Source organism: Hyperolius riggenbachi, chromosome 6, assembly GCF_040937935.1.
Source record: "Hyperolius riggenbachi isolate aHypRig1 chromosome 6, aHypRig1.pri, whole genome shotgun sequence".
NCBI lineage: Eukaryota > Metazoa > Chordata > Amphibia > Anura > Hyperoliidae > Hyperolius > Hyperolius riggenbachi.
Window position 1 is genome coordinate 146,550,725 of NC_090651.1, and position 24,666 is coordinate 146,575,390.

Here is a 24,666-nt window from a genome sequence, read left to right on the forward strand (position 1 = left end):
TTGGATAATTACCCAAAACATACAGCCAAACCAACCTAGCAGTTAAAGCAAAAAAGTGAAAAATGATTGAATGGCTAAGTCACTTACCTGATCTTAACCCAACTGACAATGCATTTCACTTGAAGACTAAACTTCGGACAGCAACTGAAAGCCGCAGTAGCAAAGGCCTGGCAGAGCATTAAAAAGGAGAATACCAGCATCTGGGGATTTCCATGAGTTCAAGACTTCAGGCTGTCATTGTCAGTAAAGGGGTTTTAACCAAGTATTAGAAATTAACTTCTTTTTCCAGTTATTTGATCTGTCCAATTACTTTTAAACCCATGAAATGAAGGGATTGTGTTAAAAAATTGCTCTAGTTCCCTCACATTTTTATGTTATCGTTTTGTTCACCCCACTGAATTAAAGCTGGAAGTCTGCACTTCAACTGCATCTGAGTTGTTTCATTTAAAATTCATTGTGGTAATGTACAGAACCAAAATTAGAAAAAAAGTTGTCTCTGTCCAAATACTTATTGACCTAACTGTTAATAGGGCAGCATCCATATCCCTTCAGGTGCCCTTTAAATATTAGCATTGGTAAAGTGTTAAGGTTAAGGTTCAGGAAGGGAGTGAAGGAGTGTTAAGGTTAGAAGGGGTTACCTTAAAGGATACCTTAGGAATTTTCAGAAAGGGGAAGCAGACATGTGCAGCATCATCACGACTACGTAGTGTGCATGCACAGAGCACTCCCGGCCACAGTCCAAGGATGCGCGACGCCGAGCAGCGCCTGCATACTGTTCACCGACCCTGGTTTACCCGGAAGTAGCTTTGGGCGGCCTTTTCAAGATAACGGTGGGGGAGTGAGAAGAACGGGTGGAGAAGTAGGCATCAGGACTGCTTGCTGCACATGCCTGCTCCCCTAAAATTGCTAAAAGCTAAGGTATCCTTTAAAGCAGGGGTCCCAAAACCCCGGTCCATGGTCCAATGCCAGGCCGCAGTGAGCCCGGTCCACGGTCCTCCACATCAGTCACAGTCTGCATGCAAAGTGCAGCTGTCATTATGGAGCAGCTCGGCATCAAGATCGGCGTGCAGCGACTGTATCACTGCCCACTGCATCTCTGAAGTTTTTACTTCCTCCCTCCACCTGCTATAGCCTATCAGGTTGTAGGGGAGGGGCAGCAATAATGGGACGTCGTGCAGCACTGCTAGTGCTGATGAATGGAAGGTTGTACAGCCCAGATAACAAGCACAGAGCGTGACATCCTTACCTGAGACTCTCCTAGCCAGATTGACCTATTTAAACAAACACAGAACATTTATATTACGCTTTTCTCCTGGCGGACTCAAAGCGCCAGAGCTGCAGCCACTAGGACACGCTCTATAGGCAGTAGCAGTGTTAGGGAGACTTGCCCAAGGTCTCCTACTGAATAAGTGCTGGCTTACTGAACAGGCAGAGCCGAGATTCAAACCCTGGTCTCCTGTGTCAGAGGCAGAGCCCTTAACCATTACACTATCCAGCCACCTTTTATTATTTAAACCAGCTACATCCTACCAATGAATAAAAGCTGACTGTTTCACTTGCTTGCACCAAAGACTTAACTTTATGTAGCCATGCCTGTGTAACTATTGAACTACAACTCACCCCAGTCACCCATTAGTCATCAGAACCGTTCAACCAGACTCTTACTGGCTTACCAATTATGGCCTTGGAATCCTGTCTCAGGTGGACTGACTGCCTACCAGAGCTATAGCATACTAAAAGCTTATCTTTAATACAGAATTCTAGTAAATTGCAGGTCAAGTGACACAGGTGAAATAAGTTACAGAAATTCTACATATGGGAAATTCAAAGTTATCTGGATTCCAATGTAATCATCTGACTGGCTTGCAATGCCGGAGGGATTTTGCATATTTGCATATTTTTTGCTATTGGCGCCACTATACACATCTGAATATGCTTTTTTTGCTATTGCATATCTAAATTGATGACTTCTAAGCACTGGTGAGGCCCATCTTTAAGATATGTTTGAAGATTCTGAACACTGTTAGTGAAATGTAAGGGAATTATGTTATCTGTGTATATAAACAGGGTTAAAGGGATACACACACCATGCAAATGTTTAAATATTCTTTTTAGTATATTATGCATTTTCCGTTGCAGTGTCCCTGGGCCAACATCTAAGATAATGAGGCTGGCAGCTGGCTGAGTTTGGGGAAATGGTAGAGGGGGTAATACTCTCTGTTAAAGCAGGAGGATTAGCCATATGTCAGGGGGAAAAAAACACGTACAGTATATAAGTAGATAAATACTTGATCTATCTACATAACACATGTATTGTACTGTCCACGTTTTGATTTCAGTGAATGTTATATAGTAAATGAAGAGAATTCTGTTCCTGGTGGGAACCATGTTTTTGCCTACAATTTAGGCTAAATCCTGATGTCATTTCTGCCCTTTACTTTTTTTTCTTTTCTCCTCCAGTCGCTGACTCACCTCAGCCTTGTTTGTAAACACAAGTGAGCAGGGGATCATGTTTCAGATAAGCAGCTTGGCAGAGAAATAAATGGAAGAGGAGGAATATATTATATAAAAAGAACCCCCAGCATGCAACTGTTTGGCCCTGACTATTAAAGGGCCAGTGCTCCTTAAGCATGTGATAAATCCAAATCATAACAGCAGAAAAAAAGTTTTGAAAGTTTTAAATGCAGGATTAGCAACTTTATCACTCAGAACAGTTGCTGTTGAATTGTTTTTGATTTTTATGGTGACAATCCCGCTTTAAAGGGAATCTGAAGTGAAAATAATCTTATGATATAATGATTTGTATGTGTAGTACAGCTAAAAAATAAAACATTAGCAGCAGAGATATGAGTCTAATATTGTTTCCAGTACAGGAAGAGTTAAGAAACTTCAGGTGTTATCTATGCAAAAGAGCTTCACTGAGCTCTTCAACTTTCAAAGTCACAGAGAGCTCTGTCTTCTGAAGCTTATTATCTCAACTGTCTGTGACTGTGTTTTGTTTTTTTATGTAGAGGAAATTTCAAAAGGTCATTAACCTGCTCTGCGAAATCATTTAGAATGCAGAGTGTGGGGTGTAAGCTGTAAATATTACAGGATGATTATAAAAAAAACCCTATATAACTGAAAATAAAAATATGAGACTATTTTCTTTGCTACTAATGTTCTATTAATTATCCGTACTATATAACCAATTCATTATATCATAATTTTTTTTCTGCTTCAGTGTCTCTTTAAAGTATAACATTAGACTGCAGCCTAACATATCTCAGTTGATCCAGAGGAAGGCGAAAATCCCTTACAAGGCTTGGAACAATTAATTCGCCTGAAAAGAGAAAACCACAGACGGGAAGTACTAGTAATTATAGCCATGGATGTCCTTCAATGCAAGAAAAGAACCCAAGCCTCCCTAAAATGCAGATATAGAGTTTGCCATAACTACTTCCTGCGGTAATACAGTCTAGTTTAATTATTCTCACTGTAAAGGGCGCTTTCCTAAATAAATGGAGAGTACCTTAACCTCCTTAGCGGTAACCCCGTGCTGGACACGGGGTAAGCCGCCGGAGGGTGCCGCTCAGGCCCTGCTGGGCCGACTTTCATAATTTTTTTTTTGCTGGACGCAACTAGCACTTTGCTAGCTGCGCCAGCACCCCGATCGCCGCCGCCGCGCGCCCGATCGCCGCTATCCGGTGCAGCGCGCGGCCCCCCCCCCCAGACCCCTGCGCTGCCTGGCCAATCAGTGCCAGGCAGCGCCAAGGGGTGGATCGGGTCTCCCAATGACGTCCCGACGTCGCTGACGTCGGTGACGTCATCCCGCCCCGTCGCCATGGCGACGGGGGAAGCCCTCCAGGAAATCCCGTTCTTTGAACAGGATTTCCTGATCGCCTATCGCCGGAGGCGATCGGCGGGGCTGGGGGGATGCCGCTGAGCAGCGGCTATCATGTAGCGAGCCCTGGGCTCGCTACATGATTTAAAATTTTTTTTTTTTTAAAAAACTGCTGCGCTGCCCCCTGGCGGTATTTTTCATACCGCCAAGGGGGTTAAAGCTGACCTAAACTCAGAATTTCCTCTATGCTCTAAAAGATACACAGCAGCACAATAACCTTAAAAGAAAAACATTTATTTGTTACAGCTGATACAAACCCTACAATAAATCTGCAGTTTGTCAAATTCCTGCTTTCATGGAAGCAGACATATTGTTAACATCCTGTGTTTTCAAATTAGCCTCCCGGCCGAGGAATTCAGCTGACACAGCTGAGGGATCAAATTACAACTTATGATTAGCCCCAGGTGAGGGGGAATTAAACAGGCTAAACTCTCTGAATACATACAGGGTGCATTTCTTTCTGATTTCCTTCTGCCCAGTGCAAGAGTTTAGATCCACTGTAACGGTTCTTAAAGGGTACCTGAAGTCAATATGAAAACTTCCATCTTTATTCTCTAATAAACAATGACTTCCTGACTTCCTGACTTCCCTGTTGAAGCTCTGTCTCTAATATTATAAGTCACAGGCCCAGAATGAGCATACATATCACAAGCTTTGACTCTGGTCTGACTCCACATTCTGTATGCTTCTTGCAGGTGAGCCACCCATAAACAACTAATAAGACAAGTCAGAACTAAAGTTTAGCATGACAGCCAGACCATTGTTTATATGGGAACGAAGAACGAATGAATGAATGAAGCAAGCCCCTCTTTTGTGTCTTGGTAACCATTATACATTTTATTCATCATGTTAATTTTATCACTGTCATTACCAATTCTATAATTTGTATCTTGTATCATTCTTTGTATTTTGTCACTAATTATGTATTTTGTATATTGGTGTATACCATTGTCTGTATTATTATGTACCCCATGTTTGTTTCTTACTTTGTACAGCGCCACGGAATATGTTGGCGCTTTATAAATCAATAATAATAATAATAAATAATAATAATAATAAGCCTCTGTAGTCCTCTCACTTCAGGCTTCCTTTAACCTACTGCCAAACGTGTCAAGCCGATGGGAGTGGCTGCGGCGGCAGCCCCAGGACCACCTAACGCCGATCGGCGTAAAGTCCTGGGGCTTCGTTTTGCAGGAGATTGCGCGCACACTGCGTAGGCATCGCAGAGCCATCTAATTAGCTCGTACAGCGCTGCGATCTACAGCAGCGCTGTACTGGGGACAGCCGTGACATGGCTGTCCCCTCCAGAGTCTCTGCGGTGATCCGCTGTCATAGGCTGAAGCCTATGACAGCCGATCACAGTGATAGGCAGGGTGGTGGGGGAGCGATCAGAACCCACCAACTAGAGCTCTGTTGGTGGGGAGAAAAGGGGGGGGGGGGGAATCACTTGTGTGCTGAGTTGTGCGGCCCTGCAGCTTGGCCTTAAAGCTGCAGTGGCCTATTTTACAAAAAATGGCCTGATCTTTAGGCGGATTAACACTGAAGAGGTTAAACAACTGTCAGTAAAAAGCATATTCTCATCACTTCTTTGTACAAGGGAGACATCAATTCAAACTTGCAAGGAGCTAATGTTATCAATGTTATGAAAAACAATAAATCAAATTAGCCATTATCTGAAAAATAGGGTCTACGCAAATAATAAGGTGCGTAAACACACACACACAATTGTTATTGCCCAAGGGATTGGAATTCAAATCGCTTGGGTGACAGTTCAGGGGCCGAGTGCTATACAGACATCTTACTCTGTTATAGCAACTGTTTCTATGGTTATGAAGGAAGGATAGCGGCGTGGGGCACATCGGAGCAGCAGCCGGCTAGAGGGGTAAGGAAGGAAACAATATACTTAGCGGTCATTGTAGTTTAAAGATCTTTAAAAGCACTCTGAACGCCCCCGTGCTCACGCATGATTCTCAGCCAAAGCCACGAAGAGCTACCTTGCCAGAACTTAATATAGCATATTTCCCTATATTGGACCTAGACTACGATACATATACTACACTATAGATACATAGACATATGACTTTGGTAGGGATTAGATTGTGAGCCCCTCTGAGGAACAGATAAGTGACGAGACAATATACTCTGTACATACTCTGCAGAAGATGCTGACGCTTTATAAATACTAACTAATAATAATAAGTTCAAACTGCAGATGCACATCAAATAAAAGCGATAAACATCTGCAAATACAAATGCTGTGATGACGGAACAAAAAAAAAAAAAAGAGTACTGCCTAATTCCTCACAAAAATCACTTTATGAACAGCCCAGCCTGTCAAACATCACCTCAAATATCCTGCAAAATGTAAAACCTCTTCTACTATTTTAGTTATATACTCTTTAGTAATGATAAAGACTTTTGAGAGCTGCAGAGCAGTAATAGCATGTTGAGCTTTAGCTGATTTGGCACCTGAGCCAGAAACACTCTTGGCAACAGGACAAGTTAGGAATAAACACAGAGCAGCACTTTATATGTTCCCATCCATCATAAAAGACCCTTACTGCATTTCTTATTGGACTGATGTGATAAAGGTAAATCATGCTCTGATATTTTTAGTCAACAAGCAATGGAGCCTTCAAGTTTGCCAGAGACGCTCTCAGGCAGAAAGAGTTTAACAAACGATAGATCAGGGTGACATTTTTTTAGTAACGGAATGTAATCAATGCTTACCATTAAACTTTTAAATTTCCTATTTTCTGCAATACGAAAAGAGCCATCTCTCGTTAATATCTTGATGTGCTTCACTTCATTGTTGTACCTGCGGGCAAAGCATAACTTCTGAATATAAATTTGCTTTTAATCAGCCAAGGATCAATAATTACCTGCAGGCAGGGCACAAAACAAGAGTAAACAGATTCATTGCTGAGGCTGGGTGTATATTCCATCCAACACAGGCCTGACAACTCATTAACAGAATATATTTAGCAAGGTGAAGAAAACATGCAGTTTATTTTTGAAAGATCAGGTTGCGGGATCATATTTAAATCCAATTAGCTCCATTCTATATGGCATGATTAAATTCAAATTATTTGTGGTTATGGGCCATTGCCTGATTTCAATATTCAAAGTTGTCTTCATGATCATCCCAGGTGCCCCGAGTGTGTCAAACTTTTGTTGTCTGTAGACGTTGAGCGCAATAAATAGCCACATGCCCTCTGCACAGTCAGAAATGCATAGGGTGATATATATTTATACTAAGCCGCATTGGCATGTTTTAGTAACCGTTTGCTCTGGGGGTCGGTCTCTGCTGTGCAACACGACTGTTGTTGTTTGTTTATGTGTGTTGTTGTGTAGTTGTTCTGCTGGATGCTTCAGCAGCGTTGTAAAATTTGAGAATTTTAAAAAATGTCTTTAAAAATAAAAAGAAAAAAGCTGCATTGGCATGTTTACCCACTACATACTGAGTTGATTATGGATTTTGTAAACAACGCACGCTAATAACTGCCACGCTGAACGCCAGCCATGTGATCATTCACAGATGACCATGACACTACGTAATTGTTCATATTTATTGTGCATTCAGGCTTTCTGTGTAGCAGCTCTAATTACTTTGCAAGCTCAATGATTGATTATGATGCAATAGCCAATGATTTCCAGTGATACGAGATTCATGCTGTAGGTTAACCTTACAGTGCTATACAGAAAATTATTTACAGTTCACTTGCGTTCTGGTCTTTTTTTAAAAGAAAGTAAACCAGAAAGGACAACAGATGTACGGGTACTGCCATTGTTGACCTTTTTCAGAAACATCTAGATTCCTATAATGCTCCTTTTATGGCTTCTCTATTTAGTGAGCAAAGGGTCGATGCACAAAAGTACCGTAAAGTTGCCATGTGCAGGAAGCATAAGGCAATTTTGCATTGCTTACCGTGACACGATAGCACAATTAGCATTGCTGGGGTAACAAGCATTACACTACTTGTTTATTGCACATTACTCTAAAAACGCTCAAACGTAGGTAACATGGGTCACACTATTGTGCAATGTGCTCTACCTTGCCACTGTAATTAACCGCAAAGTTGCTGTGCGATCCCTGCACATGGCAACTTTACTTTACTTTTTAGCATATGCCCCCACGTGAACAGAAGATGCATATGTATGGGCCTTCATTAGCGTCATATAGTTAAAATATGCAAAAAAATATCAGTCAAATAAAATAGTCAAACTGCACCCACTTTTTTGTTTTATACTTTTAGACAAATTGGATAAAATGTATAACTTCTGTCAGGTTGTTTGTGTTGTGTTTGTCCTCATCCCTCTCCTCTTCCAAGGGATCTCAATGTTTTTATTGTGTTTTGGGGAGCTGCAAGGAACAGGGGGTGATAGATGGCAATGAACATTCCCTTATGTAAAGGGATCCTGAACAGAAGCCGTGGGTATTCATATAAACATACCTTCGTCTATTTAGTAAAGATCGCACTCTCACCGGCCCCTTCAGTAAGCGCTCCTGCTCCTCGGGTGGCCACTATACTGTAATTGCCAACAGTCTGTAAATACTTTTCAACCTCCATGCAACATGGAAGTTATAATATTGAGCAAGACTAAGCAATCAAGATTGTATGGTGCATGGCTAGCTCTACTCACAACATCTATTTTCTATGCACTAAGCCCTGCTCAATAACCATGTGAAACATAGATAACAGCAGCAGGCTTTAAGCACTTGACTACAAAGACAGTGAGAGTGGATGAAAGAGACAATAAGCCATGTCCCAAACCTGTATACTGTGAGACAGATTTCTCAAAACCAGTTCAAGAAGAACTGGTGCAAAAATGGAGCAGATTCAGGATTCTGACTGGTCACTCTTAGCAGCTGCTCCACTACTGCGCTCGATTTGCTTCAATTCCTCTCGCACTGGTTTTGATAAATCAGCAAGGACACCAGCAATTTTTACATTTATTATATAAAAACAGAGAAGTTGCTAATGAAAAGTCATGTAGATCCCTCATCCTCCTTGGATGTTGTAAGGCTTGGTGGTGTATTCTCCACAGTCAGCATGCAACGCATGAGCTGGCGTGGAGGAGGTACACACACTAGCACCAGAAAACAGGCTATCCCTAGTATAGTGGAGGGGAGGACTGACTCCAATAGGAGATTGTGGCGCACAGAGCCAGTGCAGATCTGACAGCCACAAACAATGCTTTCGTTATAACGTCTCAGCGCAAAGTAGCGCTGAGCGCATAAACCAGAACTGAGGAGATCAGGACAGGTAGTCAGAATGAACGCTTGCTAGCTAGCGGCTACTTAGCGACAGCAAGCGTCCAAAACCAGACAGACTGGAATGAGGCAGCCAATGCGATGCGGCGATGGCGTGCCTCACAAAGACAGGACAGGATAGTCAGAAAATAGCAGGATTGAGATAGAAGAACGTAACACAGATAAATATACAATAAGTATGTTTTCCTAGCGTATTACAATTACAGCTATCAATGAAACTATTTGTTACGTCTGACTAACATATGTATATATCGGCAATGAACCGATATATGACATAAGCAGGAACGCTGACTAGGAATGGAGTAACACAGGGAACAGGACTCAGAAGGATTCGCTATCTCTTCGCAGAGATGAACGCAATCCACAAACGGTAACAGAACAGGATTCAGAAGGATTCGTTATCTCTTCGCAGAGATGAACGCAATCCACAAACGGTAACAGAACAGGATTCAGAAGGATTCGTTATCTCTTCGCAGAGATGAACGCAATCCACAAACAGAACCAGGAGCAGGGTAACTACCTCAGCACGGGTGGTCACGGTACGCGCAACCTACCAAAACGTGCTGGAAAGCTGACTAACTGCACACAGGATATAAACAGTTCGTGTACGTATACATCAGCGACACTGATGTATTAACGTAACACAAATACAAGGAAAATAATAAACGTGCTGGTATGCATATATATTGGCAATGAACCAATATATGATGCAAAGACCAGCAAAGTATCTTTATAACAAGAAACACGATCGGGGGCTAAAGCGACAGCAAGACAGGCTTAGGCTGAAGCTATGAAAACCCAAGGAAACCCTGCAGGAAGCAGATCTTTATACTGAGGTCATCCAATGGGAGCAGACATGCAGATTCCCACACAGGTGAATGATAATCAGTCACAAGCTGACAGCAGGGAAAGACAGACAAGGCTATGCAGCTTGCATGGAAAGACATCAGAACTGCCTGAGCTGCAGCACTACTTCCAGCAATAGCTGCTGCAGCAGCGATCATTACAGTACCCCCGCCTTTAAAAGTGGATTCCAGACGCTTTTCAAAACTGAAATTTCCAACAAAACAGTCTGACTGATAATTCATGATGACCGGGACAGCCCGGCAAGACCGAATTCCAGAATCAGTCCCCACAAGACTGGACCCATCAGAACCAGAACCTACAGAACCATGCCCATCAGTACTACAAGCCCCAGTGTGACACCCATCAGAACCATGATTTCCAGAAGAAAGCCCTCCGAAACTCCCTGAGCGATACCCACCGCCTTCCAGGAACCGTTCAGAAACGACAAAGCCTTTGCAATGCCCACCGGTACTGTCTTTACCAACACAAAACCCACTGTTGAACCAGTCCAAGGCACCAGGACAAGTTTTCTCAGAGACCTCCCAGAACACCTTGAAGCTCCAAAGAGATCTCCATAGGTCAGAATGCCCCTTAGGCTCACATGGAGAACCATCAAGAACCCCTATGGAACCTAGGGCAATTCCCGAGTCAGGGCCACAAGGACAAACATCAATATCAGGGCTTTCAGGGACCAGAACCATCTCTGGGCATGCAGGCAGACTGGCAATATCAGAACGTGTTCCCACTAAGGAAGCATCAGAGCACGCTAACACCTTAGACACACTTGGGCATTCTGGCACACAAAGAACATCTGGGCACACCGGCACAAGAGAAACCTCTGGGCATGTCGAGGAACTGTGAGCCTCAGGGTCAGCCAAGACAGGACCAAAACCAGGACTGGCCAAAAAAAAATCATCATGACTAAACTTCGCAACTACTGGACTTTTACACGAGAATGCTGGATCAGACTTAGATGTCGCTGATTCCAGCAAAGTCAGTAACAAATCAGATTCAGGGGCACTAACAAGACAGGACAAATCTTCTGATGTATGCACTGAACCAGACAGGGACTCCACAACTACCTCTGGACTGGACAGAGACTCATTTAATACACTGGATTGGAGCTCATGAGGCGCTGCAGAACAAGTCAGTATTGCAGCAGCCCCCACTGGACTAGGCAAAACTGAGGAATTCCCTGGACAGGAAGGGGACTCTGGAACCTCTGCCACAGCGGCCAGAGAACCAGAATCTTTCAGGATACAGGGCTGGGTTTCAGGAACACTCATCAGACCGGACTGAAATTCTGAGATTTCTATTATTTTGACCAGAGAATCAGAATTATCCATGTTACAGGGCAAGACTTCTGAAACATTCAGAGGACAGGGCTGGAGTTCCTCGGCTGTTACAACACTGGAGAGGGACTCAACAACATTGGTTAAATCAGACTGTGTACAGGACAAGGTATCTGACACACTTGCTGACGAGGACAATATTTCAATGGCTTCTGCTTTGCTGGGCAGAAATTCATCAAGTTTTATTAGAGCAGACTGTAATTCCAAAACAGCTGCTAGACAAGTGAATATTACTGCAACACCAACTGAGGTAAGCAGTGCTTCAGCCTCCTCTGCTAGAGGGTTTAAAGTATCCAAAGTACTGGGTGAAGCATAAGACTCTGCGACCACAGCTTCACTGGACAGGATCACTGAACAGTCCATATTGCAGGGCAAAACCATGGAAGCACCTGCTGGACAGCATAATGATTCTGTGACCTGAGTTTCATTGGAGAGATCTACTGCACAATTCATGGTACAGGGCAAATTTATTGGAAAATTTTCTGAACAAGGTAATAATTCTGCGATTTCAGGTTCACATAGCAGATGCTCTGAGCTATTCACGAAACTAGAGCGAGGTGTAGAAACAGGAAGATCAAGACACAATGTTTGCGCATCTGCTGGATCAGACAGGAGTTGAACTTTATTAACACAGGTAATTTCTGCAGAAGTGTTTGCAGAGACAGGCAAGATTTTTCTGGTGTCTGTTTCACTAAACAAAGAGTCATGAGTACTGGCTAGGCTGGACTCGGAAGTCAGCAGGACCTCTGGATTCTCTGCTGAGAAATTTGCGCAGGGCAAGGTTAAGAATGTATCAGTGGCTTCTGTTTTACTGGGAAGTAACACTGAGTTATCCATGGTACAGGGTGGAATTGCAGGAACTTCAATTTCACACAAAAAGAGCTCCGAATCACCTGCTGAATCAGCCAAAGGTGCTGAAGCAGGCGGGTCAGAACGCCAAATTTGCGAATTCGGAGTCACAAAAAAATCATCCAAAATCAGTTCCCACACATCAATCAATGGAGCCACAAAGTCATACTCACACACACCAGTTTTTATTAGGTTATAGGCAGACTTAATGCATGCATTCAATGCCAATTCACTTTTTGCACTGTAAAATTGACAAAATGAACTTGAATCATTCTTCCATTCATTGACCAGAGCTTCCATCTCTCCTTTCTCAAATGGAGGATTCCAAGCATACTTAACAGGCAGATCATGGTTTGCAGATATGATTGTGGCAGGCACATGTATAGGGTTAATTAGCAGGTGATTGGCAGATTCCTTATTCCTAAGAAGCTCCAATACCTGTAGCAAGTGTTTAACTGTAGTGTATGCAAACTTTCCTTGCTTTACAAATAAGTTGATTTGTTCAATACTCTGTAATATCTCCTCATAATCATACTCAGATAATTCTTTTAAACACAAATCTTTATTTTCCCTAGCCAGGGAGGAAAGTTCATTAGTAGTTTCATAAGTCCATTTAACTCCCCTGAAAGACAATTGCATTTCATTATCTGTTAATGGCAGAATCTCATTATAGGTCTCAGTCGCTAAGGATAACGATTCTGCAGATTGGACACGTTTCTTAGAACGTTTGCGTTTTGCCTTTGACCTTGCGGTTTTTGGTGATTTATTCAAAGCTGCAGGAAAATTATCAGTAACACTTTCTGCTTGCTGCTCATTCTTGCAAGCAATTGAAGGAGCAGCTGATTGGCCTGCTGCCAGGAGTTCATTAAGAGGAAAAGGCAATGGATCTATGCGCAACCAGTTATGGATCACAAACGCTAGAAATTCCAGCGGTCTATCTTTCAAATCGGAATGATTGAGAACATCAAATGCCCACTGGAATAATTCCCCTTTAAACAAAATATAACTTAGTTGGAGTGCCCAGGTTGAAACAGGAGTCGCTTGGAGATCGGGATTGGCCAGGAACCTGGCACATTCAGAGAAAAACTCATTTTCTGTTTCAGAGCTAAGTTCTTCAAATTTCTTAAAGGAACAGGAACCATAATTAACAGTGTCATACTTTCTGGGAATCCCCCCCACAATGGGGATTGGTACTGGGGTTTTCATAATGTAAGGCTTGGTGGTGTATTCTCCACAGTCAGCATGCAACGCATGAGCTGGCGTGGAGGAGGTACACACACTAGCACCAGAAAACAGGCTATCCCTAGTATAGTGGAGGGGAGGACTGACTCCAATAGGAGATTGTGGCGCACAGAGCCAGTGCAGATCTGACAGCCACAAACAATGCTTTCGTTATAACGTCTCAGCGCAAAGTAGCGCTGAGCGCATAAACCAGAACTGAGGAGATCAGGACAGGTAGTCAGAATGAACGCTTGCTAGCTAGCGGCTACTTAGCGACAGCAAGCGTCCAAAACCAGACAGACTGGAATGAGGCAGCCAATGCGATGCGGCGATGGCGTGCCTCACAAAGACAGGACAGGATAGTCAGAAAATAGCAGGATTGAGATAGAAGAACGTAACACAGATAAATATACAATAAGTATGTTTTCCTAGCGTATTACAATTACAGCTATCAATGAAACTATTTGTTACGTCTGACTAACATATGTATATATCGGCAATGAACCGATATATGACATAAGCAGGAACGCTGACTAGGAATGGAGTAACACAGGGAACAGGACTCAGAAGGATTCGCTATCTCTTCGCAGAGATGAACGCAATCCACAAACGGTAACAGAACAGGATTCAGAAGGATTCGTTATCTCTTCGCAGAGATGAACGCAATCCACAAACGGTAACAGAACAGGATTCAGAAGGATTCGTTATCTCTTCGCAGAGATGAACGCAATCCACAAACAGAACCAGGAGCAGGGTAACTACCTCAGCACGGGTGGTCACGGTACGCGCAACCTACCAAAACGTGCTGGAAAGCTGACTAACTGCACACAGGATATAAACAGTTCGTGTACGTATACATCAGCGACACTGATGTATTAACGTAACACAAATACAAGGAAAATAATAAACGTGCTGGTATGCATATATATTGGCAATGAACCAATATATGATGCAAAGACCAGCAAAGTATCTTTATAACAAGAAACACGATCGGGGGCTAAAGCGACAGCAAGACAGGCTTAGGCTGAAGCTATGAAAACCCAAGGAAACCCTGCAGGAAGCAGATCTTTATACTGAGGTCATCCAATGGGAGCAGACATGCAGATTCCCACACAGGTGAATGATAATCAGTCACAAGCTGACAGCAGGGAAAGACAGACAAGGCTATGCAGCTTGCATGGAAAGACATCAGAACTGCCTGAGCTGCAGCACTACTTCCAGCAATAGCTGCTGCAGCAGCGATCATTACAGATGTCTTGTAGCTTGTTATATTATTTCATCACTTTAGTTTAGCTTTTTCTATATCAATACTTTAGTTCAATTCTAACCGAGATTCTAAATCTTCCCACGGCTATGAAAAAAAGGCTTTAAAACATACCTGAACAGGTAATTATACCTCAAAAGTAAACATGCCCCAGGTAACCTTAGTTGCATTATTCTACCACTTGTGTGCAACTGCATCTTAAAAAATTTCCCTAAATTTAGCCTCAAATGCAATAGTTTGCTAGGAAGATCATCCACACCCTCCCACCCCTACCCAGTTGGAGGCTTGGTTCCCTGCTGACTCTCCATTCAGGATTCCCTCTATTGTGGCACTCCCTGCATGAATTGGGCTGTTCCTAAAAGCATGCAAAGGCAAGAATTTCCCTGTGCCTGTGTCTTCACTCGGGACACAAGACACAGGCATGGGGGGGGGGGGGGGTTTCTTGCCTTTGCCGATGACTAGAGATAACCAATCTTCCACTGCTCTCTGCAGTGAAAATATACGAATTTACACACAGGGAATACTTGTGAATGCGTTCAAATGTTCTTTTATGTAATTAAGAGTAGTTACTGAAAGTTTTGGCAATATAATTCTACTTAAGAAAATAATTTATAAAAGTGCTGATTATCCTCATCACCAGATAAGTGCTGTTATTTTTATATGAATAACTTTCAAGAGTTCGGAATCAAAGTACAGACAGCCCCCTATGTACAAACGACTCGAGTTACAACATTTCAGAGATACAAACAAAGTTGTCTTCATGTACAAAATATACATTACATTGTTTTTATATACATAGTTTTGTTGTTACAGTACTGTATACATTGTTAAATGTAGTTTAAAACACTTTAAAAGTGCATTAAAAATAACCAAGAAACTGTGAGGAAACGCGGAAAAGCCGCCGCGTGTGCCAAGAGCTAGGCGGCTGACTCCGCGTCCTACGCAGCGGTTTGCACGCGTCTGGCGGTGTGGCTGGGTCTGTTAGTGCACCTAGACAGATGGAGAGCTATGCACGCGCGAGCCTGAATGCAGGACCTTTATACCAGCAGGAGAAGTGTCAGCTGATCAGGAAGATCAGCTGACTCCTGTAGGACTCATGATTGGCTGAATGGTTCGGGCGGGGCAGCAGAGTCCAGCAACTATATATTCTGCTGCTTGTCAGTTGCTGGTTGTCTGCCATTGCTAACACTTGCGTGAAGGCACTCAGACCTTAGCTAGACCCGACAGTGTGCCAGAACCGGCTGGAGCTGGGAATCCACACTGAGTCAGATTCTTGATAGCTTTATGTACTAATTGTATGGTATTATTTGCTAGACCAGTTCCAGGGTGTTGTGAATACGGACCTCACACCCAAGACTAGGGAACTGTATTACCATTTATGTTATGCTCCAGACTAGTTCCGGGGTGTTGTGAATACGGACCTCACACTCAAGACTAGGGAACTGTACTACCATTTATGTTATGCTCCAGACTAGTTCCAGGGTGTTGTGAGTACGGACCTCACACCCAAGACTAGGGAACTGTATTACCATTTATGTTATGCTCCAGACTAGTTCCAGGGTGTTGTGAATACGGACCTCACACCCAAGACTAGGGAACTGTATTATCATTTATGTTATGCTCCAGACTAGTTCCAGGGTGTTGTGAATACGGACCTCACACTCAAGACTAGGGAACTGTACTACCATTTATGTTATGCTCCAGACTAGTTCCAGGGTGTTGTGAATACGGACCTCACACCCAAGACTAGGGAACTGTATTACCATTTATGTTATGCTCCAGACTAGTTCCAGGGTGTTGTGAATACGGACCTCACACCCAAGACTAGGGAACTGTATTACCATTTATGTTATGCTCCAGACAAGTTCCAGGGTGTTGTGAATACGGACCTCACACCCAGACTAGGTTGTGTATTACTGTGTTACGTTAGCCCAGTTCAGGGCAAAGCCTTACATATTAGCAGCAGGGCTTCCTGCATCCCAGCCTTGGTCCCTCGCTCAGGGGTCCACAGGCTACAGGAATATCACCCACAGCTCAGGGGTGAATTCCTCGGGAGTATAGGCCGCCAGCTCCGCTGGTGGTGTTTACTCAGAGTTGTTACTGTTGCACCAAACACTTACACTCTCCCTGGTGTCTAGAGGTTAGACATATCTGATTATTGACGATTCCGCAGATCCTCAATAATCGGGTATATCTGTATTCTTGGGGATACTGCGGATCGCCAAGGATCAGATTCTCTCTCTGGTTGCTGACACCGATCGTTACAGAAACACAGTTTATACTATACGTCCAAATCCAGAGTTGTCTAAAATTAAAATATTCACATTTCACTATGTTTAACATAGGACTCAACTTACAGACAAATTCAGTTTACCTACAATCTCCCAGAACAGAACCTGTTTGTAAGTAGGGAAATGCCTGTACTGCATATTATGCACAGAACATGTTAGAGGGTGCTTGGTACAAAGAACGCTGATTCTTATTTACAAAAATTCTTATTCATTTGTAGTTAGCCAATAAATGGTATCATCCTGATTTAAAACTTCTTGCTTTTACTGATGGCTAACACGGTACAATACCCTACTGCTACTACTTATTTACAAAAAGATATACTGTGTTATTTGTGTGACTTTGCAACCCTGGACAGCTAACTGGCACATTTGTACCTATATGTGATAGATTTATCGTGATACATATTTTACCTTAAAACAGGTATACCTGTAAAAGTGGTTTGGGTCATGTTTTATTCTGACCTAATGCTATTTCTGAGCAGCAAAGGGAGAAACCTATGTCTCAGCTTGCAGTGTAATAGTAAATCTGTCTCATAAGACATCTCACTGCTTCTGTTTCTCACTTTTTTCCTCTGTTGCGATATTGATCAATTTCCTGTGAAGTAAAACAATATTTGCTAGTTTTTGCTGCCAATCTTCCACCTCACTTAAACTGTACTTTTCTTGCTAGTTAGCAGGTGCATGCAATAACACCTCAGCAGCTGGATCTCACTACTTAATCTTCTTTGTTAACGCTGCCTAGGTTTCATCTTTGATAAGCAGTAAATGTGTTTACACTTCCTTACAAAAAGAATGTGAAATGAACAGATGTATCTCCGGCTTACTCTGAAAAAAACAACTTATGAGATAATGAAACGTATGTGTCATACAGATAATGAATAGAACATTAGCAGCAAAGAAAAGAGTCTCATATATTTGTTTCCAGTTATTTTTATTTTCAGTTATATTATCACAGTTGAAGTTTTAAAACCACACTCTGTCTTTCAAGCTATAAAACAAAGCAGAAATAATGACCCTTTGAACTTTCCTGCTTATCTCAAGACTCTCACTGTTTCTTGGCTGTTTAAGGGCCCATTCCCACTGTTCGTATGTGATTGCATCGCACCGCAACTAGCCATGGGTGACTTCCGGTTGGCTTTCGGAAGTCCAAATGTGGCCATCTGTTCCTGCCTATGGGAGTCGGATGTTTGGTGTGGATATCTGCAGCATGAATCAGATTCTGTTCCTGGGTCGCAACGCACCGCAAAATTCACATGCAATTAAAGCTACTCCATTTACATGCATTGGCTTCAGTTTTGATGGGATGTAAATTCGCAGCCAGTTGAAACGGGCTCTAAGTGCTTCAGAAAACAGGACTGTTTCCGACCTAAGTTGGTCAAATAGCTTAGAGAAGCTCTTTTGCATAGACGCCAACTGAAGTGATTTTCTTGTTTTTTTTACTCTTCCTGTACTGGAAAGCAATATAAGACTCTTTTATTTGCTACTAGTATTTTTTAGCTGTAAGGCCTCTTGCACACTGCAAGTGATTCCGATTCAGATTCCGCTTTTTAATCAGTTTTTACATCCGATTCAGATTCCGATTTGCAGTGTGCAGGGAGCAAACTGCAAATCGGAATCTGAATCGGATGTAAAAACTGATTAAAAAGCGGAATCTGAATCGGAATCACTTGCAGTGTGCAAGAGGCCTAATACACATCCAATTCATTATCTAATAAGTTTATTTGCACTTCAGACTTGTTTTCATGTATTCAGTGAGGCTATTATGCTTATTACATTTTACTGGAGTGGTGGTGTATCTTTATGTACCAATCAGGGTGTCTGCTGCTGATGTGCGACATTCTAGCAGATGAGTGCCAGTGCATCATCTACTCCCAACAATGAGGTGTATGCACTAAATTGCGCTAAGCATAATAACGTGTGTTAAGTCTTGAATACAGCAGAATGAATAGCATGTTATGCATTGCATTACTCTCTACTCATTGTGCTTAAGACTTTATGCACGTTATCATGCTTAAAGAGAACCCGAGGTGGGTTTGAAGAATATTATCTGCATACAGAGGCTGGATCTGCCTATACAGCCCAGCCTCTGTTGCTATCCCAAACCCCCCTAAGGTCCCCCTGCACTCTGCAATCCCTCATAAATCACAGCCATGCTGCTGACAAACAGCTTGTCAGAGCTGGCTGTGTTTATCTCTATAGTGTCAGTCTGCTGCTCTCCCCGCCTTCTGCAGAACTCCAGTCCCCGCCTGCATCCCTTCCCTCCCTGCTGATTGGAGGGAAGGGACGGGGGCAGGGACCGGAGCTATGCAGGAGGCGGGGGAGCAGCTGAGACTGACACTACAGATGTAAACAGAGCCTCACAGCACGGCTGTGATTTATGAGGGATTGCAGAGTGCAGGGGGACCTTAGTGGGATTTGGGATAGCAACAGAGGCTGGGCTGTATAGGCAGATCAAGCCTCTGTATGCAGATAACATTCTTTAAACACACCTCGGGTTCTCTTTAACATAGTTTAGTGATTATACCCCAATGTTTCACATGAAAATGGAAATGTGTGAGTAGGCCCAAAGCAAGGCGCATGGGTTGTTTCGATATGTTCATTGATGTGCCGCCTACTGCTCCAGGGAAGGGTCCATTAGGGAAATCAGTATGAAGGGCACACTAACAAAGAAGGGGAGGGCAGGAGAAGTGCTCAAAGAGATGAAGCCATAGTGTAAAGTGTGGTCTTATTCTGTTCCTTAACCTATTTTGGTTCCTGGACGTAGTTTCTACGTCCAGGAACCATGCGCTCCTGCGGCCGATCGCGCGCCTGCACGCGCACTCCCGGCCGCGGATTCGGTAGCCAGGGAATCAATGTATCGGGCTACGGAGCCCGATCATTGATTCCTCTCCCCCACTGAAAAAGCGACAGCTTCTCTCAGAAGCTGCGCCTTTTCTGGCCGTTCCCTTCCCGATGCGTCACTGTAAGCGTATGTTACGCTTAGAGTGACGTCATGTAAACAAACTCACCTGTAAAAAACAATACTACACCTGTAAAAAAAAATAATTTAAAATTAACACACATTTACATTATAAATCTATTGTTTACCTCCCACCCTCCCCAAAACTACCCAAATAAAATGTTTACAATAAAAAAAAAAAAACTATTACAATAAAAAAAACAAAACATGTAAATATTTACCTAAGGGTCTAAACTTTTTAAATATCAATGTAAAGATGAAATATTTCTATATTTTTTTTATTTTAAACTTGTAAATAGTGATAGATGCAAAACGGAAAAAATGCACCTTTATTTCCAAATAAAATATTGTCGCCATACATTGTGATAGGGACATAATTTTAACAGTGTTATAACCGGGACATATGGGCAAATACAATACGTGAGTTTTAATTATGGAGGCATGTATTATTTTAAAACTATAATGGCTGAAAACTGAGAAATAATGAATTTTTTCCGTTATTTCTTATTCTTCCTGTTAAAATGCATTTACAGTAAAGTGGCTCTTAGCAAAATGTACCCCCCAAAGAAAGCCTAATTGGTGGCGGAAAAAACAAGATATAGATCAGTTCATTGTGATAAGTAGTGATAAAGTTATAGGCTAATGAATGGGAGGTGAACATTTCTCACGTGAAAACGACGGAACCTGAATGGGTTAAACTACACAAAACTTCACAAAGGTGAAATGCAAGCAATAAGACTTGCATTCTCAGTCGGAGAGAGCAGCTTGGCAACCACCACAGTTCTTTCAGTAAGGGTCTCCTTCAAAACAGCCATACAAATATTTCCAGAGAATAGCTTCTGAGTACAAGGCAGAGATAAAAAAAAAGGTCAACAGTTCATATAGTTAAGCTTCTGGGACACTGAAAGTCTACATTAGTCATGTGATAGAATACAACATTAAACATTTTATTTAGGTGATACATCAGAAAATTAAACAGTGGGGGAAAAGGGTCATTTTTAGGAGTAGGAGGATAGATATAATCATTTATCTCATGAGTTTATTTTCACCTCAGGTTTCCTTTAACATGCTCTCTATATAGCCTTATGATAAGAGGACTTACTTAATACTGATAGCATACTCCCCGCTTTCCTTCGTCCTATGTCGGATGAGGTAGGTGCAATTCTCTCTATGCATTAGTTCACTCTCAGCTTGCAATCTCTCCATAGCGCCAGCATACCTAAAGATGGAAAGCCATGAGACAATCTTTCGTTTTACAAAAACTAACAAATCATTTGAGCAGATTTAAGAATTAGGTGGGTGCAGATGGATCGGCCAACTACCAACTTCCTTTATCTTGTGTCTTGGAAGTTTGCTTCTCCAGTTATTCATTTAACTTACAATTATATTACAAATATGCAAAATGAGGAGCAATCGCCTCCACAACTGGATTTGAAATTCCCTCTGCTGGGTGATTAAATATGTGTATGATGAGACAGCAACTGATTGAATATTAGCTTAGGGTGAACTGATGTTTCAAAGGAATATAGATTTTAAATTATATGTAGAATATAAAATAAAAGATAAAGAAAATAAGTTAAAGGAAGTACAGTGAGTTTTTTTTTTCTTACTCTTGTAACACACAATCATATAAAATGTAAATACAAACAAGCATTTTCTCTGCAAATTTGATTGAAGCTTTGAACCGAACAATAGTTTTTGGAGAGAGCTTCTTTAAGCTTGCGGTGATCAATGCCACAGGCAATAATATGGGACTCCATTACTGGGACTCTGAATCCTGATAACAAAGCTTTTCTAGTGAAGGTCCCGCTCCTGGCCATGGATGGGTGCATATGGACTGGGCATGCGCAAGTAAGGTCTATGAGGTGCGTGAATGCTCAGTAGGACACTTTTTTCCTCTGCAAATGAGAGCTTTGTTCTGTTGTGCATGATCGGACCTTACTTGTGCACACTCAGTTTGGGTTCACTCTCCCCTGAAACTTATAGGAATGGTGAATGTAGAATAGGTAAAGAGGGACACTGTGCTGGATGGGTGGGCTGCAGGGGGATCCTGGAATCCTCTAAACCAGAAGTGTCAAATTCAAATACATAGTGGGTCAAAATTAAAAACTGGGCCCAAGTCGAAGGAAGACCTCAATGTCTTGTGGCCAACTCCTCCCTATATACAGTTTCTTGATGTCTAATCCCCCCCCATACAATTCCCTGGGGTCTGGTGGGCTCCCTCCTTCCCCTATACAGTTTCCTGGTGTCTCGTGATCCCCCTTCCACAACAATAAAGTTCACCGGTGTCTAGTTCACCCCCATATACCTGTCCCATGGTAATATTGGGAGTTAAAAGTTAACCCCTATAATTCTAAGCCCAGGTGACTAAGTACATGAGTGCTGGAAAACTGGCATCAGGTTGTTACATAGCACAGATTCATTCCACTACACTTGGCATAACATGAGACTCCTGCTTTCATTTTTAAAAGAATGCAGAAGGTTAGAACCTCTGATTTGTATTTTACTGCTGTCATTAATGCTGCTAAAGAAACTCCACATGCTTTCTGCCTCACCTAGAAGTTAAAGCAATTCTCCTTGAAGGAAGGGGCATTCCTAATGTGATCACGTGTTTCCCCATTGCAAAATAGATTTACAAATCCTACGCTAATGAAAATTATATCACTAAACCTTCCATCCTGATATGAACTATCAGAGACAGTAAGTGAGGGAAATCTCCCAAACAAGGACATGGAAAAAAATAAAAACAAATAGAGGCTCTGCCCCTTCCCAAATACATCTAATGCTAAAAAAGAGGCTTTGGTTGGAATTACATTTAAACTATCACTAGTAAAGCAGCATCCCAGTTCACATAACATACAATGTACTGTATTAAATACTGAAATGTGTCTTTGAAATACTAACCATGGCTGTCCAGAGTAATCTACAGGCTTTGGAACCTGATGGGGAGAAGCAAAGTGAATGTGAGATCAGAAACAGTTGAGTAGTTCATGAGCTAATCTCTGTAAAGTACACAACAACCCCACATAAGAAATCTGAACAGATGAACTCTCCATAAAAGATGGATTCTAGCCCAAATGTGAGAATATGTATCCAAGTGTTACTACTGAACCTCAAGGCACAAGTTTTGTCATGGATTATAAAGAGGTCATATTAATTAGCAAGTCATCTGCACATAAGATTATATGCATGACTCACAAGATTCTTACCACTCAAATGGGTTTATGAGCAAAAAGTGACATTTGGGAAATGGTAAATTAGGATGTGCACAAGCTTCCAAAACGTGTGTGTGTAAAATATGCAGTGAAATTAAGTAACATCTCAAAAAAATCTAAAAAAAAAATAATAATGGTCATCTTCAAGCAGCCATACTAATGCACATCTGGTTGCAATGGCAAAACTAACTAAATTTTTATAGGGAACAACATTATGTTAGTAAACTGTGTACCCCCACCCCTTAATAACCCACAGCTACATAGGAAACTAATGACTATGCAATAAAATGCTCACTTACACTGACAGACAGTGTGCCATCTATATACCATAACAATGGTGCCTATTAAAATGGGCACCTCATTCAAATCAGTGCACATCTTTTCTCTATTGGAATTGAAAAATTTAGAGTAAAAGGGTTGAGACTCCAAATTATGCCATAAACAAACAAATTTAATAAAATATAATTCTTTATTGAACAACTTATAAATATGTATTAAAAATGTGCGATCCTCTTCTCTATTGGCGTCAGGTGTATAAAAAGGGCGCCACAATGTTATAAAACAATTATATTATTTGTAAAAGGGTGCCGCATAAATAAAAAATATATATATTGCTTGTTATGTTTAACTTTCATTTCCATACCAAATTTATTGATTACAATAACCCATTATTTAACAAATCATTATTTTTAAAAATGTATAATCTTTTACATTTCAGCTTTTGGAGCCACAATGAGCAGTTTCCGCTATCCTCACCCATGTTACAAATTATCGTTTTTCAACAAATTTACTTAAATATATAACTTTATTTTCACATTCTGGTTCCTCAATTATATATATTTTTTTTCAATTCTATGTTAATTAAAACCATAAACAATCATATACTAATTTGTATTACTCAAACAAAACAGGGAAATAAGGTTTGGCACCACCGGGGAGGGTTATGTGTCAGAGTAGGGAGAGGTTAGATTATAGTAAAATATCAGTAAGTATTGAAGATATTTTATTATATGAATATAGTAGTATAGTAGTACAATATCAGTAAATTAAACTATCACTTTTACTGGTCCTCATTTTTGTAAAGAAAAAATAGAGGTTACAGTGGGACATAGCAGAATATCACTAATATCAACAATATTTTACATTCTACTAAACGTTAACTTTAATAATGTTTATATATTGCGCCCTTTATTACATGCATGCCTGAATACACCCCTAAATGTGATAAATATATAAATAAAACACATTCTAAAAAACAAAGTAAAAGAAGCCTGCAAAAACCTGTAAATTCACTGTGGCTTTAGCATGATGGGCATGCAAAAAATAACTGACTTTCTGCAGAATCAGAGGGCTGGCCAATGAACTATAGCGAAATTCAGTTGTGTTATATTTTAAGTGCTTAAAGAAAACAGCCATGGTCCTAACTCTAGTTGAAATGTTCTGCAAAGTAAACATGATATTTTGTTCTCTTTTTTTCTGTAGCAGAACTTAAGTACTTATGTCAGTGCATG

The 24,666-nt window shown here is 41.5% G+C and overlaps 1 protein-coding gene across 5 annotated transcripts in view; it reads right to left on the reverse strand.

Annotated features, from left to right (window-relative positions):
- Positions 1 to 24,666, reverse strand: part of VAV3 (vav guanine nucleotide exchange factor 3) — a 490,967-nt gene that overhangs the window by 21,941 nt on the left and 444,360 nt on the right. For all 5 annotated transcript variants that reach the window (XM_068240048.1, XM_068240046.1, XM_068240044.1 and 2 more), the window contains 3 exons: positions 22,845 to 22,879; positions 21,043 to 21,159; positions 6,614 to 6,701 (listed from right to left, as the gene is read on the reverse strand). In XM_068240048.1, coding sequence (XP_068096149.1) covers positions 6,614 to 6,701; positions 21,043 to 21,159; positions 22,845 to 22,879 — 240 coding nt within the window. The remainder of the gene's footprint in view (positions 1 to 6,613; positions 6,702 to 21,042; positions 21,160 to 22,844; positions 22,880 to 24,666) is intronic.